Source organism: Neophocaena asiaeorientalis, unplaced genomic scaffold (assembly GCF_003031525.2).
Source record: "Neophocaena asiaeorientalis asiaeorientalis breed wild unplaced genomic scaffold, Neophocaena_asiaeorientalis_V1.1 scaffold347, whole genome shotgun sequence".
NCBI classification, from domain to species: domain Eukaryota; kingdom Metazoa; phylum Chordata; class Mammalia; order Artiodactyla; family Phocoenidae; genus Neophocaena; species Neophocaena asiaeorientalis.
The window spans coordinates 713,754-735,640 of record NW_020171818.1 but is presented as its reverse complement, the minus strand read 5'-3'; the positions used below and the strand labels follow the sequence as shown (position 1 = coordinate 735,640).

Sequence of the window (21,887 nt, the reverse complement as noted above, 5' to 3'; positions counted from 1 at the left end):
TTTCTAAAAATACTTGGTCAGAAGGTGCGGCTGAGTATAAGTGCCAGTATTTCTGCTGCTGCAAAACAAAAAGAGAATTTAATTTAGTGACAAAGCTGATAGGTTTGCTTCTTTTACTTTCAACTAACGCCTCGTAGAGGACCAAATTTCATTCTTATCAAGGACAAACTTATTTGTAATCTGCAGTACATATTTCTATTAAGTACTCTGCATTTATTTCACATGTATGATTTATTTTGTGGAATACAAGTGAAAAACACACAGTAGCTCGAAGTAAGAGATCAGTGGTGAAGATTGGAGCATTTGTTAACTACTGTTATCTTGACCTTTGTTTAAAGCTAGTGGTTATGTTTTTGTATAATGACACATCCCTAATGTGAATATTCAAACTAACGTTTGTTATTCTCCTTTCTCAAGAATGTTATCGTGATCATGCCTTACAGAAATTTACTAAGAGCTGCACATTGTTTAAAAGTGATTTCTTGGGTTTTTGTTTTTCCTGACTTATTTTCCTAGACTGATCCCGTTGAGAACACATATGTACGGAATCCGAACGTCAAGTTTTACATCCAGTCAAGGTCCACATCTCCTTCCACATCTAGTGAAGCTGAGCCAGTTAAGGTGCCTCACTGGAGCAGTCTTGCTCCCCAACTTTTCACTTGTGTCAGGAAAGAGGGACTTGCAAAAACAAGTGAAATCTGACTCTCTTCTTTTAATCAAATGTATTGTGTAATAAGTCACAGTATATTGAAGATCATTACATTTGACTGATAATATAGATAGGATTATAAAACTGAAGTAAAAAATGGTCCCCCCAACTTCAACCCAAAATAGACAGAAATTTTATTTAATTTTAAAGTAGTCTTTATCTTAAGTAGAGAGCTATATAGAACAGAGGACAGAGTTGTGTGAATTTTGGAATTATCAGATAAAAACTCTGTGGACACATGGCAGTGTCAGGTGCCATTCTCATACTTTAATTCTTCTAATCCTAATAAGATATGACATAACTGTTACTTCATAAATAGAACTGAAAATTGCCACTGCTGGCAGCTGAATAGTTTATTCTGTTAATCAGCAATAGGCATCCAACCTTTTAATACTTAAATCATGCCTTTTAATAGCGCGAAAACAGTGTTGTGTTTGCACCTTATGTAAGTAAATGGTTTAAAACAGCCAACTGGCCACCTTTGTCAACAAGTCAGAGGATGTATTATTCCTCAGTTAATGCTATCCTGCCTCAGATGCAGTTCTGGTTACTCAAGCTTCACAATTCTGACATGGCTCCCTTGTTTCCCATTTGGTCATCAGACAGAGCTGTGTCTAGTTTTCCAATAGAAGCAGACAGTCCCATTTTGAAAGCTGTCTGAAGTGAAGTTTGAGTTGTAGTCAGATTCTGACTTGGTTTTTTCCAACCCTGTGATAGACTGCTTGGTTAAGTTGATGATACCCTCTGATTTTAGATTTTCATTGTTTTAATATTTTGAGTTTATGCATTTTTATTTTAATGTTAGAATATTTAAAGCATACAGAAAATAATATTATAAATACCCACATAACCACCATCCACAGATTTAACATATATGAACATTTTGCCCCAAAATTTGTATTAAAAAGAAAGAAAATATTCCTGACAGTTGAAATAACCTTCCCTTACCATTCCCCCTCTCCTTTTCCAGACATATCTAAATACCCTGAAATTGGCATACTCCCTTTCTTCCTTACTTTTACATGTTTACTTCATTTGCATCCATAAACAATACATAATAGTGTTTGTTGTATATTTAAATTTTATACAAAGGTTATCTGCATCTTATACGGATACATGTCTACTTAGTTCATTCATTATAACTGTTGCATAATATTTCATTGTATGAATATACCACAACTATTTATCCATTCTCCTGTTGTTGGATATTTAGGTTGTTTCCAGTTTTCTGTTATTACAGTCGCTGCTGAAGTGAACATCCTAATAGCTATCTGCTTTTGCAAACGTGCAGAGTTTGTTCACATATATACCTAGAAGTGGAATTATTGGGTTGTGTGGAATATGCATTTTCAGCTTTAACTAGATCTTGTCAAATTATTTTCCACAGTGGTTGGACCCGTTTTCACTCCCACCAGCAGTGTGTGTGTGAGTGAGTTCCCTATTACCCCACATCCTTCCAGCCCTTGGTACTGTCAGACATTAACTTTTGTCTATTTGATGGGTATAGAGTGGCATTTTTGTTTTAATTTGCATTTCTCTGATTTCAAGTGTTATTCAACATCTTTTTATATGTTTATTGACCATTGATGATTTGCCTGTTCATGTCTTTTTGTCTGTTGTTCTATTGAATTATTTTTCCACTTGTTTTGTAATTGTTCTTTATTTATTCCGGATACTAATTCCTAGCTGGCTATATGCATTGCAAATATTTTCTTCCAGTCTGTGGCTTATTTTAAAATTTTATTTGTCGTATCTTTTTGTCTTGCAACAGTTTTTATTTTAAAGTAGCCATATTTGTCAGTCTCTTATGACTTCTGCTTTTTATGTCTTTTTAAAACAGTTCTTCCCTATGCAGCAGTTATAAAGATTTTCTTCCATATTTTCTTCTAAAAGTTTTTAAATTTTGCTTTTACATGTTTAGGGCTTTGATCAAACTGAAATTTGTTGTTATGTATTATGAGAAATGGAGTTCAAATGTTTTTCTTGTATGAACCACCAACTCTCCTATATTTCCCCCATTGATTTGTAAATCTATCTCTGCTTTATATAAATGGGTCTGTTTGGGGATTCTCTGTTCTCTTTCATTGTTCTTTCTGTCTGGGATTCTCTGTTCTCTTTCATTGTTCTTTTTGTCTATTCCTGTACCGACATCACATTGTCTTAATTATTGTAGCCTTAAAATAATTCCTGATACCTGGTATGATCAGCCACTCCCACATACCTTGTTCTTCTTCCTTTACTTCTTGACTCTTTAGTTTTTACGTATGATTTTTAGGTTCAGCTTGTAGTTTCCATGTAAAGCTTTTGATTGGATTTGAATTTATAGATTATCTGAGGAGAACTGATCTCTTTGTGATATTGGGCCTTTCCATCTATGAACATTATTTAGATATCTTTTTATATGCTTCAATAAAGTTTCATTATTTTCTTCCTGAATGTACTCCAAATTACTTGTTAGATTTGTTCCTAGGAAGCTTAAATTTTTATTGCTATGGTGAATGGGATCTCTTTAAAATATGTTTTCTAAATTAGGCATTGCTGGTCTTTATGGATTATGATGATCTTGGATTCAGCACCCCTACTTCACCCCTTTTAATTCTAAAAACTTCTCTTGGACTTTCTATGTAAATTCTAGTGACAATTTTGTTTCCTATGAATTGTTCTTTATTAACTTTCATAAAGGTTTTGTATTCATCTCTTTTATTTCATATTTATTTTTTTAAATGATAAATTGGGTTTAATACTTTTTTCAAGCTATTTAAAAGTTAATTAAATTTAAATTAGAACTAAACTCATAGTTAAGTTGAAAACTCTGAGAAGCCCATCTAAATTCCACTTTAAGGCTATCATGTGTATAAAATATTTGGATTTTGGAGGTTATATAGCAACAAAGGCAAAGAGGGACCATCCATTTTTCTCTTAATATTTTAGAATATTCTGTAACTTTACACAAAGCTAGCTTTTCCCTCTTGCTTGCTTGCTTGTTTAGCAGCCTAAAAGGAAGTCATTCGTCATATATTTTTTTTTACACTTTGCTAATAAGTGACTCTTTTTTTCCACAATAACATCCAGTAAAATCACTGGTTCCTTTCATTCAAAGAAATATCTTACAGTAATATGCCATAAAATAAAGATATGGCAAGTAATTAAATTTCTGTCAGTTCGGAATTCCAGTAATATTAAACAATCTAACTCCCTTCTTAGAAATTACTTTCTTCACAAAAATCCCACTAATCAATCAATCCATCAATCAGTCAATCTCTATATCTCGCATACGCTCTCTCGCTCTTTCTCTCTACACACATACACACAAATCCACAGAATTGTATTCCATATATGTAATGTGCATCCTGTATATAGAAGTCAAAGGAGTTAAAAGAATCTTCTAAATATTTTGATTATAAATCTTGCTTTAAAACTCTTTAAGATACTTTATACAATTAATATGGCATTTTCAGTTGAACTTGAAAATTAATATCCTAAATTTTATGTAGGCTACATGCTATGACTTTCTTGTGTTCTTCTGTGGGTTCTCTTTTACAAGTTATTTATTTTTAAATTTCCAGACTGAAATAATTTTTATAAATTGAACAAATATTTTATTTGTAGATATTGCAGGCAGAAATTTAAATTATCAACACTAAGAATTTTAGCTTCATTGAGATAATTTTTCCTTATTGCTGTTTTGTTTGGCTGTGTTTACTTTTATTTTTAGTGATGTTTGAAATAGATGAAGTGTTTTATGACATTTATTTCCTCTTTTCCCCTGGATTCAGACTGTAGACTATACTCCACTTCCAGTTCACACACCAACCTTAAAGAAAAAGGGATGCCCTGGTTCAACTGGCTTTCCACCTAAGGTATTCAATCTAGTGATAAGCATTGTATGTTGTGGGGAAAAAAAAAAAAAAAAAAGGAAAGAAGGAGAATGGATTTCTTCTGCTTTTTGTATGTGCCGTGATTTTTACTATTAGATTCCTCAAAATTGTAAACATAAAAGCTGGGAAAGAGAATAAATTCTGTATGAGTGGAAATAATCACCACTAAGAAAGGTAGGACAAACATGCAAAGTTTGTTTTGTTTTAACTTCCATCTTCTTAAATTCAGTGTTTTGAAGTCTGTTACAGCAAGGAGTAGTGCTTGGAGTATGTACTGTAAGGAAGGCATTAAGTTGAGGCCACTTGTGGAAGAATCTAAAATTGAGCTTAATAAAACACTTAGAAAGAGAAATGTTTAGAGAAAAATTCAGATCATTTTTTTTCATTCCATTCAACATGACCATGTCCAAAGTATTGTATATGGTAGAACATGAAGATTTAGTTGCTTATCTCAAGCTCCTACAAAGGAATTCTAGAAATTGGAACTCTCCATCCCCCGAGCATGAACTTCGGGTAAACCCCAGAATTAGAGACAGATTGATGCATCTGAAAAACTAATAAAATATACCAAAGTATAACTGGTATAAAAGAAAGCAACCAACTGAATAATCTATGCTAGATAAAATTGAGGCTAGACAGAACATGAATTTAAAATAAGCATAATAAGTATGTTCAAAGAGGTAAGAAAGGAAGTAAGTTGGGAACATGGGTCAGGATAAGGTACTTATAAAGAAAAATAATTTCCAGGTGCTTGACCTGAAAATATAACTGCTGAAATAAAGAACTCAAGTAACTGGCTTTAATAGCAGAATGAGCAAACTGGATGTAGCAGAAAAACAGGCTGTGAGATGGAAGATGAGGTGGAAAATGTGAAAGTTAAGCTGTAAGACAGAAATAGTGTCTATCTATATAGCTGGACTTTCAAAAGAAAAGAAAAAATAGAGAGATGGAAATACTTAAAGAAATAATGACCTAATATTTCCCAGAAATAAAGGTGGAAATCCTCATACTGAAATACATTATTATGTGCTAAAAAGAGGAGGTAAGAAAACATTCACACTTGGACACATTATAGCAAAATTTAAGGATATCATAGATCAAGAGAAAATTCTAAAAACTTTCAAAGAGAAAGCAGATTATCTAAACAGAAGTCAAATTGATATTGGTCTTCTCAACAGCAACGAGATGCAAGAAGACAAGAAGTATGTTCAAAGTGTTGAAAGAAAAGAACTCTGAACCCTAAAATTCGTTCTGCTGATAGAAGTAAATAGCTAACAGGGTTAAAGGAAATTGCCCCTGGGAAGGACGACTTGGGGCAAAGGGGTACTTATGTTTTTGTTATAAGGATTGTGATACTATTTACTCTTAAAACTATATACATGTATTAATTTGATTTTAAAAGTTAAACATACATACATAGGAGAAAATGGAGAATTTCTCTGTGACTAGGGAATGAAAATAAGATCTCAAATCACAGTCATAAGGTGAAAACATTGATGGACTTTACTACATTAAAATTAAAGATCTTTGTACATTGAAAACATTGTTAGTAGGTGGTTAATAAGTGATGACAGACTAGGAGAGGATATTTGCAGTGTTTAACACCAGTAAGGGATTCATTTCTAGAACACAGTATATAAGAAGCTCCTGTAACTGCATGTGAAAAAGATTAGAAATCCAGTTGAAAATCTGGCAAATAATATGAGTAATTCCCATAAAAGGAAATCCTAATGGTCAGCAAGCATGTGAAGAAATGTCCGACCTTATTTATAATTGGTGAAATGAAAAATTAAAATAATTTAATAATTTTAAATTAATACTACTTTATACTCACCAGATTGTCAAAAATTAAGTAAGGTAGCATCAAGGATGTGAAGAAACACGCAGCTTCACACACAGCTAGTGGAATTTTAAACAGGTACAACCATTCTGGAGAACAACCTTGCTACTGGAATAGACATATACCACATAACCGAGCAATCTCATTCCTTCAGAAAAATTTTTACGCAGATCCATTAGGCAACATGACAGAGATGCTTAGTGCTGCATATGGTAACAGGGAGTTGGAAATAGAAGAAAGATAGGTAAAATATGGTTGATGTGTAACAAAATCACATTTATATAAATTAGCAACACTCAAAAAATATCTAATTCATAAGGCTGTGTACATATCCAAGGACCTGTGTAGATCACCTTAGATTGGGTGACAGATTTCATGGGGAAGGATGAGGAGTAGATCATCAAGGAAGAATTAAAAATAAAATAAGGCCAAATACAAGACCAATGTCAAGGATCTTAGTCCTTATGCTCTTTTCTAGGAGTTTTATGGACTCAGGTCCATGTTCAATCCTTACTCCATTTTGAGTTGATTTTTATGAGTGGTTTAAGATAGGGGTCCAGTTTAATAAATAAATAAATAAGGTAAAATAAAATTAGAGGGGCCTCCATGAAGCTCTGGTGATAATATTTCATGGACTGAATATTAACTCAATTTTTTACACCTATTGTTCCTCCCCAAAAAATAAAATAAGATTTACTTCATGTTTTTTAAAAGATGAAGGATTGAATCTATAATTATCTCAAAGTAAAAGTGTTTAAAAGGGAAAAAGGGTATTTAAAAAAAACCTTTAATAAAGGTTTGCTTGAGATAAAGGCTCCTTGTCATTTATAGTGTAGAATCCTAATTATGTACAACTACTGATTTGTAAGTTTTCAAAAAGGATTGGTTCTACTTTGTTCTCACATCTTTTATTAAAAGTATTTTACCTTCTCTGTTGAGTAGCTTGAAGTCTGCAACACTGGCAAAATTGGAATAGAAAAGAACCCTTCTCTCTATTCACTTCTTTAAATTTCGAGATTATAGTTAATTCTCATTTTACTCCAAATGATCACATAATCTAAAATTAATTTGAGTTCATGCTTTAGGCTTAATGCCTCTTTTACTAGAAATATTTTTCTCCTCCTCCAGCTACCTTTTGTGGAAGCATTAGAAATCAGGTATTGACCAGGAGACAAGAAAGGGGATCTTAGAAAGATCCAGAAGCCAAGTGGTCTAGACCCTAGGGCTGAATTCACCTATCTTTTTGTTACTATTCATCTTCCCCCGCCCGCTCCGCACCAAAAAGAAATAAAACCAAAAACCTATTGTGTGTTGCCTAAAGTTTGATGCTCTCAGAATCATGTTATTCTTAGTTGGGATTAGTAAAACATGGACCATTTACTCTTCAGTAGTGAATCACGCCCACCTCCTACAATTTAACCAGCACCTGCCAGTTGATCATTGAAAATCAGTGCTTTGGTAAAACATTGTTTATCTTTCCTACTATTGCATACTTAGTTAAAATTATGACATCCTGAGCAGATCTCTGGGGAAAAAGTATATAATAAATATGTTTTATAAGCGATTTTTAGATATTGTGATGTAATACTATTAAATTTGTCATGGGCACGGTTATTTTATTACTGTCATTTCAGACATGTCTTCTTATCTTGTAGAAGAAGAAAAACAACAGTTACTTACCTTGAGCCATTGACTAATTCTTTCATTGTAATAGAAGCCTTTAGAACCAGTCAGTAACAAATTTTGCATTATTGCATTAACGTATTTTGAACAGTTGAAAAAGTTAGCACTAGAAAATTTACTCTCATAGTTCCTGAAAGTTAAAAAAACTAAGAGTAAAAATTAGTATACAGGAGAAATGTTGAGCAAAATTTTATGTGATGTTAACAAATCAGGTATTTTTATCCCAGGCACGGAGGCCTCTAGTCTTGACCTAACTGTGTCTTACATAGTCTGGTGGGGTTTTTTTTAGGATCGTATTTTTCAGTTACATGTTTTTAAATTATCAAACTCTGAAAGATGGCAGAATCAGATCCGGGCTTGAATTTTAACTCTACCAATAACTGTCTATTCATGACTAATTTATTTAATCTCTCTGAGTTTCAGTTTCTTCATCTATGTGAAGAAATAATACCTATCTTCCCAGAGGCATTGTCTCCATTAAATGAGATGGTTGAGAAGTACTGGCACAATGTCTGCACCTTGGTTGTTGCTCAGTCCACGTACAACAACTACAGAGCCAGTAGAAAGATAGTCTGTCCTCTACTTAGAATAAAGTCAGATCCCAGTGCTGCTTTGCAACTGACCAAAGGTCCTGAGGAACTTCTAGAATAGAATGGTTTGAGGTTGGACCAGAGTTCATGACTGCTCTAAATTTGAGAATCTCATTCCATTCCAGGACCCTAATATAAAAAGATGATCTACTTCTCTACGCTTGATTTTTTTTTTTAATTTCTTTTGTGGTATGTAAATATATCCCAGTTGAGAAGAGTAAAATTTATTTTTAACTTAAATTTTAAAGCTTTGAATATTCTCTTTAGTTTTTTGTTAATATGGTAAATTTCAACTGAAATACTACTACTTTAAAACTGTTTTCCATCAGTATTCCCATGTTACCAGAATACAGGATAAAGTTTTTACTAGTTTAAATCAATCACGCATATAAAAAAGAAATAATTAGCCAAATTTGTCTTCAGAATATGTTTTATAAATATGTTTATATTTATAACATACATACGTAAATATGTTTTGAATGCTTACTCTGTGCCAGCACTGTTCAAAAGGCTTTGTTTATATTAATGCTCACTTAACCACCCCACGAAGTAGATATTATTACGGATTCTATTTTATAGAATAAAGAAAGTGAGACACAGGAGTTAAGTAATTTGTTCCTAAGTTCACACAGCAGAGTGATAGAACAGTGGCTGTAATTCATTTATTATTAAAACATGCTAAGAGTTCATTTGGAGAGGAAAGAAGTGTTCTAGAGAGCTGAAATGTACATTGGCGTACCACCATACAGATCAGCAAAGACTTAGAGAAGAACTTTAACTGCTGGGTTTTCAGTCTGTCTCTGGAATAATATATGTGTATTTATATCTGCTCAAGTGTAATACTGCCTGCTTCCAAGGGAGGAAACATATTTGTTAGGCATGTTACTTGTTCGTGGTCCCAGAAAATCAAATACATGATTTTTAGTAGGGACAAGAATTTTAAATTACTGTTTGTTCTTCGTAAGAAGGTATAAAAGCATATTAAATTTCTTTATTTGTATAGGTATAAATATGCAAAATTTCACCTAATGCATTGCCAAAGAACTTACAAAAATCCTGAATTCAAATTCATGAGCAAAAATTGCTAGTTTATTTTATAACTTTTCAAATGGCATTCAAGAGCAATTGATTATCATTTAACTTCTTATATTATTTTTAGCATAATCTAGCTCAGTATTGCCTAATAAAAATAGTTAAAGAGCATTAATTATAGAAAGATGTGGTGAGAAATGAAAAGAATTCATTCTACACCTAATTAGAAAACATTCTAGCAGCTGGTGTGGTTCACAGAGATTCATATTATGGAAATCCTTTAAATGAACAATGTGTGTGTGTTTATCAATTTGTTTTGCAGCGCAAGACTCATCAGTTTTTTGTCAAATCTTTTACTGCTCCTTCCAAATGCCATCAGTGCACCTCCTTGATGGTGGGCTTGATAAGACAAGGCTGTTCCTGTGAAGGTAAGAATTAACTGACAAGAAAATGTGACTAATTTAGTGTCCTGACATTTACTCCCTAAACTGTAATCAAATAGCTTTATTCTCTTTAAAAAGTATATAAATGTTTATTTATTTGACTTAATCATTTGCCTTTCTTTGGATAATAAACTGAACACCTTGCTAAAGTCTGTTGAATATTGGAAACTAGACAGATGGTCCCTAGAAACATTTTCTAGGGGAGCTATATTTAAATATGTTTCATTCATCTTTGTTTCATCATTCAGGAGAATTTGCGGTCCCCAAAACCCATTAACCTGTATGACAAAATATGTAAACGTTATTCTTGAATCTATTCATTTAATTTTACTCTTGTTTAATTTATTAGAGGAATTATTATTAATAAGTAGACAATGAAGTATCTTTTCACAAATATTAAATGTCGGCTACTATGCGTCAAAAGATATTTTATTCCAAGTGTTAGTAGCAGAGGTTTTTCCCTACCATTCATTGATCCATCCATCACATGCTCGCAGAATGCCTGCTCTGTGCTTCTAGGCACTGGGGATCAGGGTTCTATGTTCGGCTAGTTCTCACAAGCCAAGTGGAAGATCCTGATTGCATTATCTTAACTAGTGTCTTAGATGCATGGGTTTAGAGCAAAAGGAAATGGGCAGGCTTTAAAAGTAGAGATTTGAGAGTTATGAATGTGTGAAGTGATGAGTATGAATGATGTTTTCCAGGAAACACATGTACAGTAAAAAGAGAACAAGTATGAGGACAGAGCCTTGGCAAACATAGTTAAGGGGAGGTAAAAGGTAAAGATAACAAAGTAATCTGAGAAGGAATAGCCTCTGTCATTGACTAGGGAGGTGTGTCTGAGCCCAACGCAGAGAATTTGCCTTGTCTCATTGTGAAACTTAGCCAGTACTTATAAATGTGACTTTTTAATCTGTTTATCGGGAAAGAATCCTCGCAGCTACTTGGCTTTAGGTCCCTTGTCATTTTTTATGAATCAGAATCATTTGCAGTTCCATAGTAGGAATTTTTGAGATCTTCCCAATTCTCTTCCCTTCTAAGGGTCTCCTGCCATGAAATTGGGCCTGTCTTTTCTTCAGACTGACTCTTTGCAGCCTACCAATCTACCCTATAAAGCTGTGGAGATACATTGGACTCTGCTCAGGCTTTCATAAATGTATAATGTGGTTATAACCTCTAAAGATTCCTGTCATTTTAATTCTTCTTGGTTGAAATTAGATCCAGTATTGGACAATTATCTTATTGTTTCCATTGCCCCTTGGAAGAGAGATTTTTGCTTATTAAAGCAAATTGTAACTTGTTAGACACTCTACTTAGAAGTGAATGAGTTGTCTTACAGAAGATGAATCGTTTTTGACAGTCAGTACTAGTCCCTCTTGCCTCTCTGCTGGTTTTATATCCATTTGTGATATACAATCCATTTTCCCATGTGTATGTGTTCCCATGATGGTATCCCTTCAGTTCCTCTTTTATTCCTTCCCACATATTCTCCAGGATCCCCCTGAGAGTAGCAATTGTCTAAATAGATATTCTTAGTCTGTAACCTCTCCCAACAAGCTTGTTTGTTTTAAATATTTTAACCTTTAATTCTCAACCAACCAAGTCTCAGTGGAAGAGAGTTTATTTTTATTTATCATTTTGTCTTAGAATCTCAAGTTCATCATTTAAGTATCAAGAGGTATCATGGCAATACTGTTGGTAGTTACATATGCAGGCTCTGAGCAAGACTGCCTGGGTTTGAATTCCAGCAATGCCCCTTAACAAGTTCTGTGACCCAGGGCCAGTCATATGTAAATTGGGATGATCTTACCTCGCTTAGATTATTACAGAAAAAATTAAAAACACTCAATAAAGTTAACTACTATTATTATCTTAGTAGTAATTTAACTATATACAATAATATCAGTAACTCCTAAAATTTAAATTATACCTTCTTAATCACTGAACAATTTAAATTTCAAAAAGAGGGATTGGTAAAATTTGCCAGATATTGAAAAGATGTCAGGTAATTTAACATCCATCAGTAACTCTTGCAAGAGAGATTTCAGGTCAGATACCAAATTGCAGTGAGATGAAGAGTTAAAGAAAACTACAGAAGCTACTCTTTTAAGAATTCAGTTTAAAACAGTTGTTTTATTTGCAAGGTTAGATTTTTTTTCCATCTATTTGCTTCTCATTTTGATCACTAGTGTTAACACAGAACGCTAATATTACGTATTACAGTAATAAAAAAGTATTTACTACTTCTCACTGAAATTCTTACTGGTGAGCAAATAAATCAGCTCCCCAAATGACAAAAATATTGTCAAGTTGTTTAAAATAAAATCAGAGGTAAGCATGCATTTAACATGGCACTTTGCATGTAATGAGTGCTCAGTGGATTTTCTCTTTGTAAAAACGGATTTTTATTGAACACTGTTTCTTTTTTCCCCTCCAAAAGTGTGTGGATTTTCATGTCACATAACTTGTGTAAACAAAGCTCCAACTGCTTGTCCAGTTCCTCCTGAGCAGACAAAAGGTCCCCTGGGTATAGATCCACAGAAAGGAATAGGAACAGCATATGAAGGGCATGTCAGGGTAAGTATGATTAGGTTGGGTTTAGATTAATCTTTTAAGGCTTCTTAATGAATTAAAGAAAGTCACCTTACAAACACAGTCCTTGACAGAAAATTAGGTGAATAAAATTCATCTAACAGCTTTGCTTCATTCAGAGTAATGATCTGAAAACAAAAACCTAGCTTTTGCTCAGAATAAATTCCAAAACGTCTCAAAATTTTCTGTACTGTCCCTGTATTGTAATGAACAGATGTTGAAATCCCCATAAAGGAGTCTGGCTCTTCATCTTGCTGGAGAGGTGGCATATGCCTATGAAGTATGAGATATTGTCAAGACATAATCTTACTTGTGATCTTGAATAATATTTAAAGTGTAAGCTGCTTTTCGTCCTACTATCAAATTTGGCTTTTATGCTACTTAGAAATCCATGAATGTTATTTTAATGAATCACTAGAGAAAATTAAAATGGTACCATTAACGTTTTTTTCAGAATATAATGTCAGTGTTTGAAGAATGTGTTATCACACTTTCTCATGTTATTAATGATGTATGTGTACCATCTGCTACTTTACCAGACACAGTGGCAGACTTACAACACGTGCACACTGTCTTTAGGTTTTCATCATGCAGTTACATATGTAATTAAAGGGGCTCTGACTGACATTTCAGTTTAGGTTGTTTTGTTTGTTTGTTTGTTTGCCTGTCTAAGATCCCTAAGCCAGCTGGAGTGAAGAAAGGATGGCAGAGAGCACTGGCTGTAGTTTGTGATTTCAAACTCTTTCTGTATGATATTGCTGAAGGAAAAGCTTCTCAGCCCAGTGTCGTAGTCAGTCAGGTGATTGACATGAGGTAAGTTTGTGAAGGTGAAAATATTTGTATCTTTGCAACATAGGAATGAAAAGTGTGTGATTTTTCTTATAATTGCATTGCCATGTTTTTATTTAAATCTAATTTAATGTTAATTTTCTCATTTACTAATATTGCAATCGTAACATAATTAAAAATATGAAATAAGGTGTAGTTATAGAACAGGTTGATGTGTGTTGTGTCAGGGAGAAGAAGCTAATGTTTGAAACCAAAAGACCAGTTTAAAGGTTGCTGGGGTACTGGAGTCTAATGTGTGTAATGTTCATATCATCACCTAAAGTAAAGGCTTAGGTGTAATTCCAATGTGAGGAAGGGAAATAAAAATCTCAAAATCGAACAGGCTCTTGGAATATAAAGTGAACCAGTGAACATTTAAGTATACCTCTTGAATGTTTCTAGTTTCATTTTTGAGACTCTTCCCCTGCCCCTTGGGGTGCTCTGCTTGCCCTCTTCTCGTGACTCCCTTAACGCTCTCCCTCAGTGATCTTATCGACTGCCATAGCTTCAGCCATCACCTCTGTGTTGACGACTCCCGGACACATGTCTCCAGTCCAGGTCTTTCTCCAGTGCTCAAAACTAGAATTTCTAGCTCTGGCTCACATTGGCATTTCATACCAGCATTTCAAACACATTATCTTCCCCACAAATATGGAATATAGAGGAACAGATGCAAGAAATACTAGAATATCAGCAAGGAAAATTTGACAGAGCGTCCTAAGGGAGAAGAATCAAAGATAAGACTAAGATGTCAAGTCTTTAAGACCAAGAGAATGATGGTACCAGTAACCAAATTAAGGAAGTCACAAGGAATAAATTGTCGTGGAAGAAATCTGTCTTAGGTGTTGAAGGAACAGTAAAATGTCAGATGAGCTGTGTTGAAGGCACTTGAGATGTATTATGAGAGGAAAGAGGATGCAGTCTACTGGAGACCCTGGAGACCTACCAGGGTTCGAATCAATCTGTACTTACTGGCCTTTTGACTCCGAGTGATCCAGAAATGATTTCAAACTCTTGTATAATGTGGCACTGTTAAATTACTCTTGATAAATTACTTTTGGCACTATCAATTTACAAAGGGAGAAAATTCAAAATTTTTTTAAATTTAATTTGGATGTTTTATGTAATTAAATTTTAAGGATTGCTTCATATGTGTTATTTGGATACATGCCTAAAACCACACACACATACCCACATACACTGACTTTTACTGTTTCCATTGACTTTTACCTTTTCCTTCAGGGATGAAGAATTTTCTGTGAGTTCAGTCTTGGCTTCTGATGTTATTCACGCAAGTCGAAAAGACATACCCTGTATATTTAGAGTAAGTATGTGTGCTGTAATTTGATCACTGAATTATTCGCTTTTTATGAGTATACGTTTTGCCTTTCTATATAGATCACAAACTTATTTGGAATAGAACCAAATCTTATAGACAATTTGTGCTAAGTAAATATTTAATTAGTAAAAGACCAATAGAAAGCATGAATAGGGCTTTGCTCGTGGCGCAGCAGTTAAGAATCCTCCTGCCAATGCAGGGGACACGGGTTCGAGCCCTGGTCTGGGAAGATCCTACATGCCACGTAGCAGCAAAGCCTGTGCGCCACAACTACTGAGCCTGCGTTCTAGAGCCTGTGAGCCACAACTACTGAGCCCGCGTGCCACAACTACGGAAGTCCGTGCGCCTAGAGCCTGTGCTCCACAACAAGAGAAGCCACCGCAATGAGAAGCCCGCGCACTGCAATGAAGATTAACCCCAGCTCGCTGCAACTACAGAAAGCCTGCGTGCAGCAACAAAGACCTAACGCAGCCAAAAATAAAATAAATTTTTAAAAAAAGAAAGAAAGCGTGAATATATGGCTTCTAAAATAGATTTCCTCTTGGATAATATTTTTGAGTCACAATTCAATTTTCAGATAAGCACTACAACATGAAAAAATGAATAAGCATGAGATTTCTCAATTTTTTAAAAAATAGAAGTTTAAGATCTCATTTAAAAAGTCAGTATGTTTCAGTTCTATTGCTTTGTAATAACCACTCCAAAACTTAGTGGCTTAAGCCAACAGTGGTTTATTTCTCACCATGCTGTGGGTCAGTCCTTCAGGTGTACAGTTCTGGTGTCAACTGGGGGCACTCATGTGACTGCATTCAGCTCGTTTGGAGCAGGAATATCCAAAATGACCTTACTCTCACATCTGGGGCCTTGGTGCTGGCTGTTCGCCTTGGTACTTGGCTGTTCACTGGGCCACCTCAGTTCTCTGTATGAACTCTCTCCACGTGGTCTCTAATCATCCACTAGTCTGGCTGAGCTCTCCATGACCGACTTCCAAGAGAACAGAGGAAGCTGCCAGGCCTTTTAAGGACTAGGCTCAAAACAGGCATAATAACCCTTCTCCATTCTGTTGGCCAAAGCAAGTCATGAGGTCAGCCCGGATTTAAGAGAAGGGGAAATAGACTGCATTTCTTGATAAGAAGAGTGGGATTCCATAGAAGAATTGTTGGTAGCCATCTTTGGAGGCTGTCTAATACAGGGCCATCTCGAATTGGTGAATTAAGGTAATAGAGGTTAATAAAAAGGGCTGTTGCCTTAATGGTATGCCTATATGCTTTGTATTTGTCTATGAATCTTGTATATGAGGAAGGTCAGACAAAGACCATACTTAGTCTTTCAGTTCCTAGACCAACAGCTATTCTCTCACCAGTACCAAGGGATCCTACAGAGGCCCACTTATCTTAACTGATTCTAATTGTGGGATTTTATTGTCACTGCTGCTTAAATTACTTTGAATAACGGACCCATATATACATAATTCAATTCTGTTCTGATTATAGTGTCATTGTATAATTATAAACCTTCATTTAAATACTAGCTCAAGTGATCTGGTCTTTCCCTGAGATGAGTTATTGTTATGAAGTAATAGAGAATCTTAAGTACTTCCGAGTATTTTTGACTTTTTTAAAACAAGTTGAAAATCAGTACAGTGTAGTGCTTACAAGCGTGGACACAGGATTCCAGTCTAGTTGTGTGTCCTTGGAGAAATTAATTTATCTGCATCACAGTTTTTTTCATATATAAAATCAGAATATAATAACAATACCTACCTTGTAAAGATGTTGATAGAGTTAAATGAGTTAATACTTACAAAGTGCTTTGATCAGTGCCCAGTAATTACCCAATAAATGTCAGTTGCTGTTGTTATATGACTGTGTGTAATGGATTTTTTAGTGATAGTATTCTTGCACTTTGCGGCAAAGAAAATACAAATGACACTAACATTTAGAACGGTATCTACTACCTTAGTCATGAATTCTAATGCTAAAACTATTCTTCTGATTATGAATAGCTAAACTCTGTTAAAGGTATCACTTAATGAATGCTCATTTTGTTGGCTAGTGCTAAGCAAACTAGCATCAGTATAAAACTGGCTTAAAAGGTATCTGTTTGCTGATGTCATGAATTTTGATTAAATTGTTCTAGGTCACAGCTTCCCAGCTCTCAGCGTCTAATAACAAATGTTCAATCCTGATGCTAGCAGATAGTGAGAATGAGAAGAGTAAATGGGTGGGAGTGCTGAGTGAATTGCACAAGATTTTGAAGAAGAACAAATTCAGAGACCGCTCAGTGTATGTTCCCAAAGAGGCTTATGACAGCACTCTTCCCCTCATTAAAACGACCCAGGCAGCTGCAATCATAGGTATGAATTCATAACATCTATCTTGTTATAATTGTTTACTAATATACCTTGTCAGCAGGGACTGGTTTTCATCTAGGAATCCCAGTGTCTAACATTGTATGTGTTATATCACAGATGCTCAGTAAATGTTTATTGAATGCATGAGGCCATATTAGAACTTTATTTTTCAGTAAACAAGAATAAATATACTTTACAAACGTATTTTCTTCTGAAAAAGCAACAATGCTGAAGATTAACCTATTAATGAATCGATTTTCTGCTTGTGTGACTTAGAAAAAGTTGTTTAAAGCATAAGCCGTTTCATAAAGCATAAGTTTCCTATGTAAAATGTAGGTACTAATTACCTTGCAAAGGTTACTGTGAAGTTTAAATAAGATGGAATGTGTAACACAGAGTGTTCCATATATAATATGCCCTCAAAAATGGCAGCTTTTCTGTCTGGAGGGTTAAATTTTCACTATATTCTTACGTACACTGCCCACTCTTTTGTTACTTTCTAGTAAATAATGAAAAGTTTGATGAGTAGGGTTCAAATGCCTTGCACAATTTTTCCCTCCCCAAACAAGAAATGGAACTGGACACAGGGTGCTAACAAACTAGGGGTTTTTTTCTTTCACCTTTTATTGAATAAACATTCATATCTTTTTATAAGCATTGATATAAATTATTTTCTAATGATTGTTCTATTAAAAAAGATATATCTTTTTATAAGCATTGATATAAATTATTTTCTAATGATTGTTCTATTAAAAAAGATATCTTTTTATAAGCATTGATATAAATTATTTTCTAATGATTGTTCTATTAAAAAAAGACACGAGATAATATTTACCACAGTAATCTGAAAGGAAATTTAATAGTGCAGATTGTTATTGCTATTTTTAATGGTTTATTTATTTGGTTTTTTGTACCAAATTTCTTTTGTTATCTGTTTTATTCTATGAATTTACATAGTTTCTACCTAATAAAAATACTTCATATTTATGTCTTATATAGATCATGAAAGAATAGCTTTGGGGAATGAAGAAGGGTTATTTGTTGTGCATGTCACCAAAGATGGTAAGAGAAAATTATTTTGGAGAAAATATTATTGATAGAGTATTCTAACCTACAGATTCTGAATTCTAAAAAGAGCAGGATTTGCTCTTATTTATTCTATAATGGAAATTTTCCAGGCCTAACTGGATACGTTTATAAGTCAAAAGATAATTTTTTAATTTTTATACTCCATCTGGGTTCTAAAACTTCCATGTGTGTTGTCTTCCTTGTGTCATTTTATTTACAGTTCTGCTGTGTGAACTCAGATTGCATTTCTAAAGATGGTACATGAAAGAAAAATGCAACTTGATGTTTTTTCGTAGTTCTAACAGTACTAGGAGTGGTAACAGTCATTAAAATGTGTTTGTTGTTGGGGTCTTTTATCCCACAGTTTAACACAACAGATTTCTTTTTAGGGAGAAATTAAATACTGGGTGAAATAAAAAGGAACCCATTTAACTTAGCGTTCTTGAATACAGTGTTCTAAGTTCTGTCTTTATATCAAGTTAGATCATGGGAAAACAATGCATTTAAACTTCATTAATTTGTTACCCAAAGAAATACCTTTAGTGAAACATGAGTTACTCAGTTTTTAAAAATAGTAACCCCATGGTAAACTTCCCTAGGATTTGGTGAGAATAAAGAGGTTTTTCTTAAAGATCTGGCATGCTTTATCACATGGGAACTCTCTGCCATGGCTGCCAGAAATCTCAGTGCTAAATTTAATACCTTACTACAGACAGGTTAAATTATCTTATAATGGGTGTAATTATCTTCATCTTTCTCCATATGATTTCTGATCTCTCATTTTTTCTGTGTGTATCTCTGTCTTTATTATAAGTTGACCTATTCTTTTGAGTATAATTGGGATATAATTAATAGGTAAACAAAATATTTTGCAGTTGATTTGTTATTGTTTCTTTGCATAGAAATTATTAGAGTTGGTGACAATAAGAAGATTCATCAGGTTGAACTCATTCCAAATGATCAACTTGTCGCTGTGATCTCAGGACGAAATCGTCATGTACGACTTTTTCCTATGTCAGCTTTGGATGGGCGAGAGACTGATTTTTATAAATTGGCAGAAACTAAAGGGTGTCAAACCATAACTTCTGGAAAAGTACGTCATGGAGCTCTTACATGCCTGTGTGTGGCTATGAAAAGGCAGGTCCTCTGTTATGAACTATTTCAGAGCAAGACCCGTCACAGAAAATTTAAGGAAATTCAAGTCCCATATAATGTCCAGTGGATGGCAATCTTCAGTGAACAACTCTGTGTGGGATTCCAGTCTGGATTTCTAAGATACCCCCTGAATGGAGAAGGAAGTCCATACAGTATGCTCCATTCAAATGACCATACACTCTCATTTATTGCACATCAACCAATGGATGCCATCTGTGCAGTTGAAATCTCCAGTAAAGAATATCTGCTGTGTTTTAACAGCATTGGGATATATACTGACTGTCAGGGCCGAAGATCTAGACAACAGGAATTGATGTGGCCAGCAAATCCTTCCTCTTGTTGTAAGATTCTCTTACTTTTCGCTGTCTTATCTTGCTGTTTCTTTCTTTTTCCTTCTCCTTCATCTCCTTTATGTATTCATTGTTAATAACAGGTGGTTTTTTAAGTCATCTTTGAGGTTTTTCCTAAGTATCAAGTATGTTTTACGTAAAGTAACCAACCATATGTAGTTAAGACCTAGACCAACAGGGTCAGCATTAACAGGAACATAATTAAAGCTAATCTTCCTATGCAATATTTTACTTAGATAGATTTTTAACACATATTATTGTATTTTGAAATAACCCTAAGGAGTTATCTTCATGGTCCCCCCAAATATAGTGCTTGTGAGCACTAATAGCTCATAGGACTTATTCTAGAGAAGTGGTTACCTAGTGAATTATTTAATCAGTTATGTGAAGGTATGATGTAGTATTTGAAAAGTTATTCACTTTTACATTTTTATCTAGGTAGGTAGATACGTTCAAGAAACATTAATGTATTAATAAATTATTGAATACTTATTATGTGTCATTTTACTGTAAGAGATATAACATTGAGCAAAATAGACAGTCTTACCCTCACAGAGCATGAATGCAGTCGAATGGATTCCTGACAAAACAAGTTGCAGTAGAATATATGTGCTCTGATAGCAGAAGTACAGAGTTCCGTAGAGGCATGTAGGAGGAATATCTAATCCAACACATTTTGTTTTTAGTGGAAGATACTTTGAGCATGTTTAAATGCCGAAGGGAGATAGCCACTAGGGAGCCAGGGAAAGGTTGATGACTATATGGTAAATACAGGAAATAGAGTAAGATCCCCAAGAGGCCAAAAAGGATGGAAGTCAGAATATAGGGGAAAGGATTTGGAACAGGAGGAGTAAAACCTCTTCCACTGCAACAGGATAGGAGGAATGGTGGGTATGAGTATAGTCAAGTTTAAAAGTTCAATATAAGAAAGTTTAGGAGAGCCATATATACTTATTACAGAAAAATTAGAAAATCTAGATCAAAAGAAAAATACTTCTACCTACCCAGACTTAACTATTCTTGATGTTTTGTTTCTTCTGAAATTTATACTCTTATCTATGGCATCATATTTAGAATGAATCCTAGTCAGAAAATAATTCAAAGTATTATGTGAATTGTACAGTGGTAATTGGAATTAGAATAAGAATTAGAATATCTGGCTTTTATGAATAGCTTTGCCAAAAATTTAATTCATGACCTTAGCTTAGGTAAATCATTTAATCTTTCTTTGCTTGTGTCACCATTTATTGATGTTCATTCTTTCAGTAAGTATATATTGAGCATCTGCTGTGCCAGATGCTTTATCATACTTTGATAAATGTGACCATAACACTTACCTGAAGATTTCTCTACTTCGTAAGTTGTTTAACTACTTTAGGAATCAGTTACTTAAAATGTAATGAAATTCCTTTATAGAACTAGTCTGGGGCAAGGGAATAATATACTCTTGGTGTTAACAGACTCCTACTGTATTATAATGGCCTTAAAACCTCTTCATTTATGATTTACGGGGTTTTTTTAACTTCAAAAATGTATTGATGTGGCTACTGTATGTTAGCAATAGGATTTTGGTGGGATTCCACTCTACACTTCTTTAGCATAGATCTTTCAAAATGTTTGGGGTTTGGCAGTTAAAAGTAACCAGCCAGCTGTTTTCTCCTTCCCATCTCCCAGGTTACAATGCACCGTATCTCTCAGTGTATAGTGAAAATGCAGTTGATATCTTTGATGTGAACGCCATGGAATGGATTCAGACTCTCCCACTCAAAAAGGTAATTTAACACTAAAAAATGAGCTAAGTGAACAAATGATTATAAGTGAAACACTAATATGACTATTTAGCTAGTTTTCACTAGTTTAGCATTTTCTGTCACATGTAATAACATAATTGGTAATCTGGGACTTAGCTAAGAGTAGAAAAAAAAAGAAAAATCAAGCTGGTTAATTTTACAGGTAGCTCAGCACCATATTATTTTTATTACATTTTGTTTCACTATATAACGTATGATTATTATAATAATGAACAA

The 21,887-nt window shown here is 34.1% G+C and overlaps 1 protein-coding gene across 4 annotated transcripts in view; it reads left to right on the top strand.

Annotated features, from left to right (window-relative positions):
- Window positions 1-21,887, top strand: part of CDC42BPA (CDC42 binding protein kinase alpha) — a 306,002-nt gene that overhangs the window by 264,974 nt on the left and 19,141 nt on the right. For 3 of the 4 annotated variants that reach the window (XM_024739069.1, XM_024739060.1, XM_024739076.1), the window contains 9 exons: window positions 4,486-4,569; window positions 10,055-10,160; window positions 12,616-12,752; window positions 13,441-13,580; window positions 14,838-14,919; window positions 17,074-17,290; window positions 18,287-18,349; window positions 19,258-19,851; window positions 21,535-21,632. In XM_024739069.1, the coding sequence (XP_024594837.1) occupies window positions 4,486-4,569; window positions 10,055-10,160; window positions 12,616-12,752; window positions 13,441-13,580; window positions 14,838-14,919; window positions 17,074-17,290; window positions 18,287-18,349; window positions 19,258-19,851; window positions 21,535-21,632 (1,521 nt within the window). Of the gene's footprint in view, window positions 1-516; window positions 622-4,485; window positions 4,570-10,054; window positions 10,161-12,615; window positions 12,753-13,440; window positions 13,581-14,837; window positions 14,920-17,073; window positions 17,291-18,286; window positions 18,350-19,257; window positions 19,852-21,534; window positions 21,633-21,887 lie in introns of all 4 variants that reach the window. The other variant, XM_024739083.1, reaches the window with a different exon arrangement.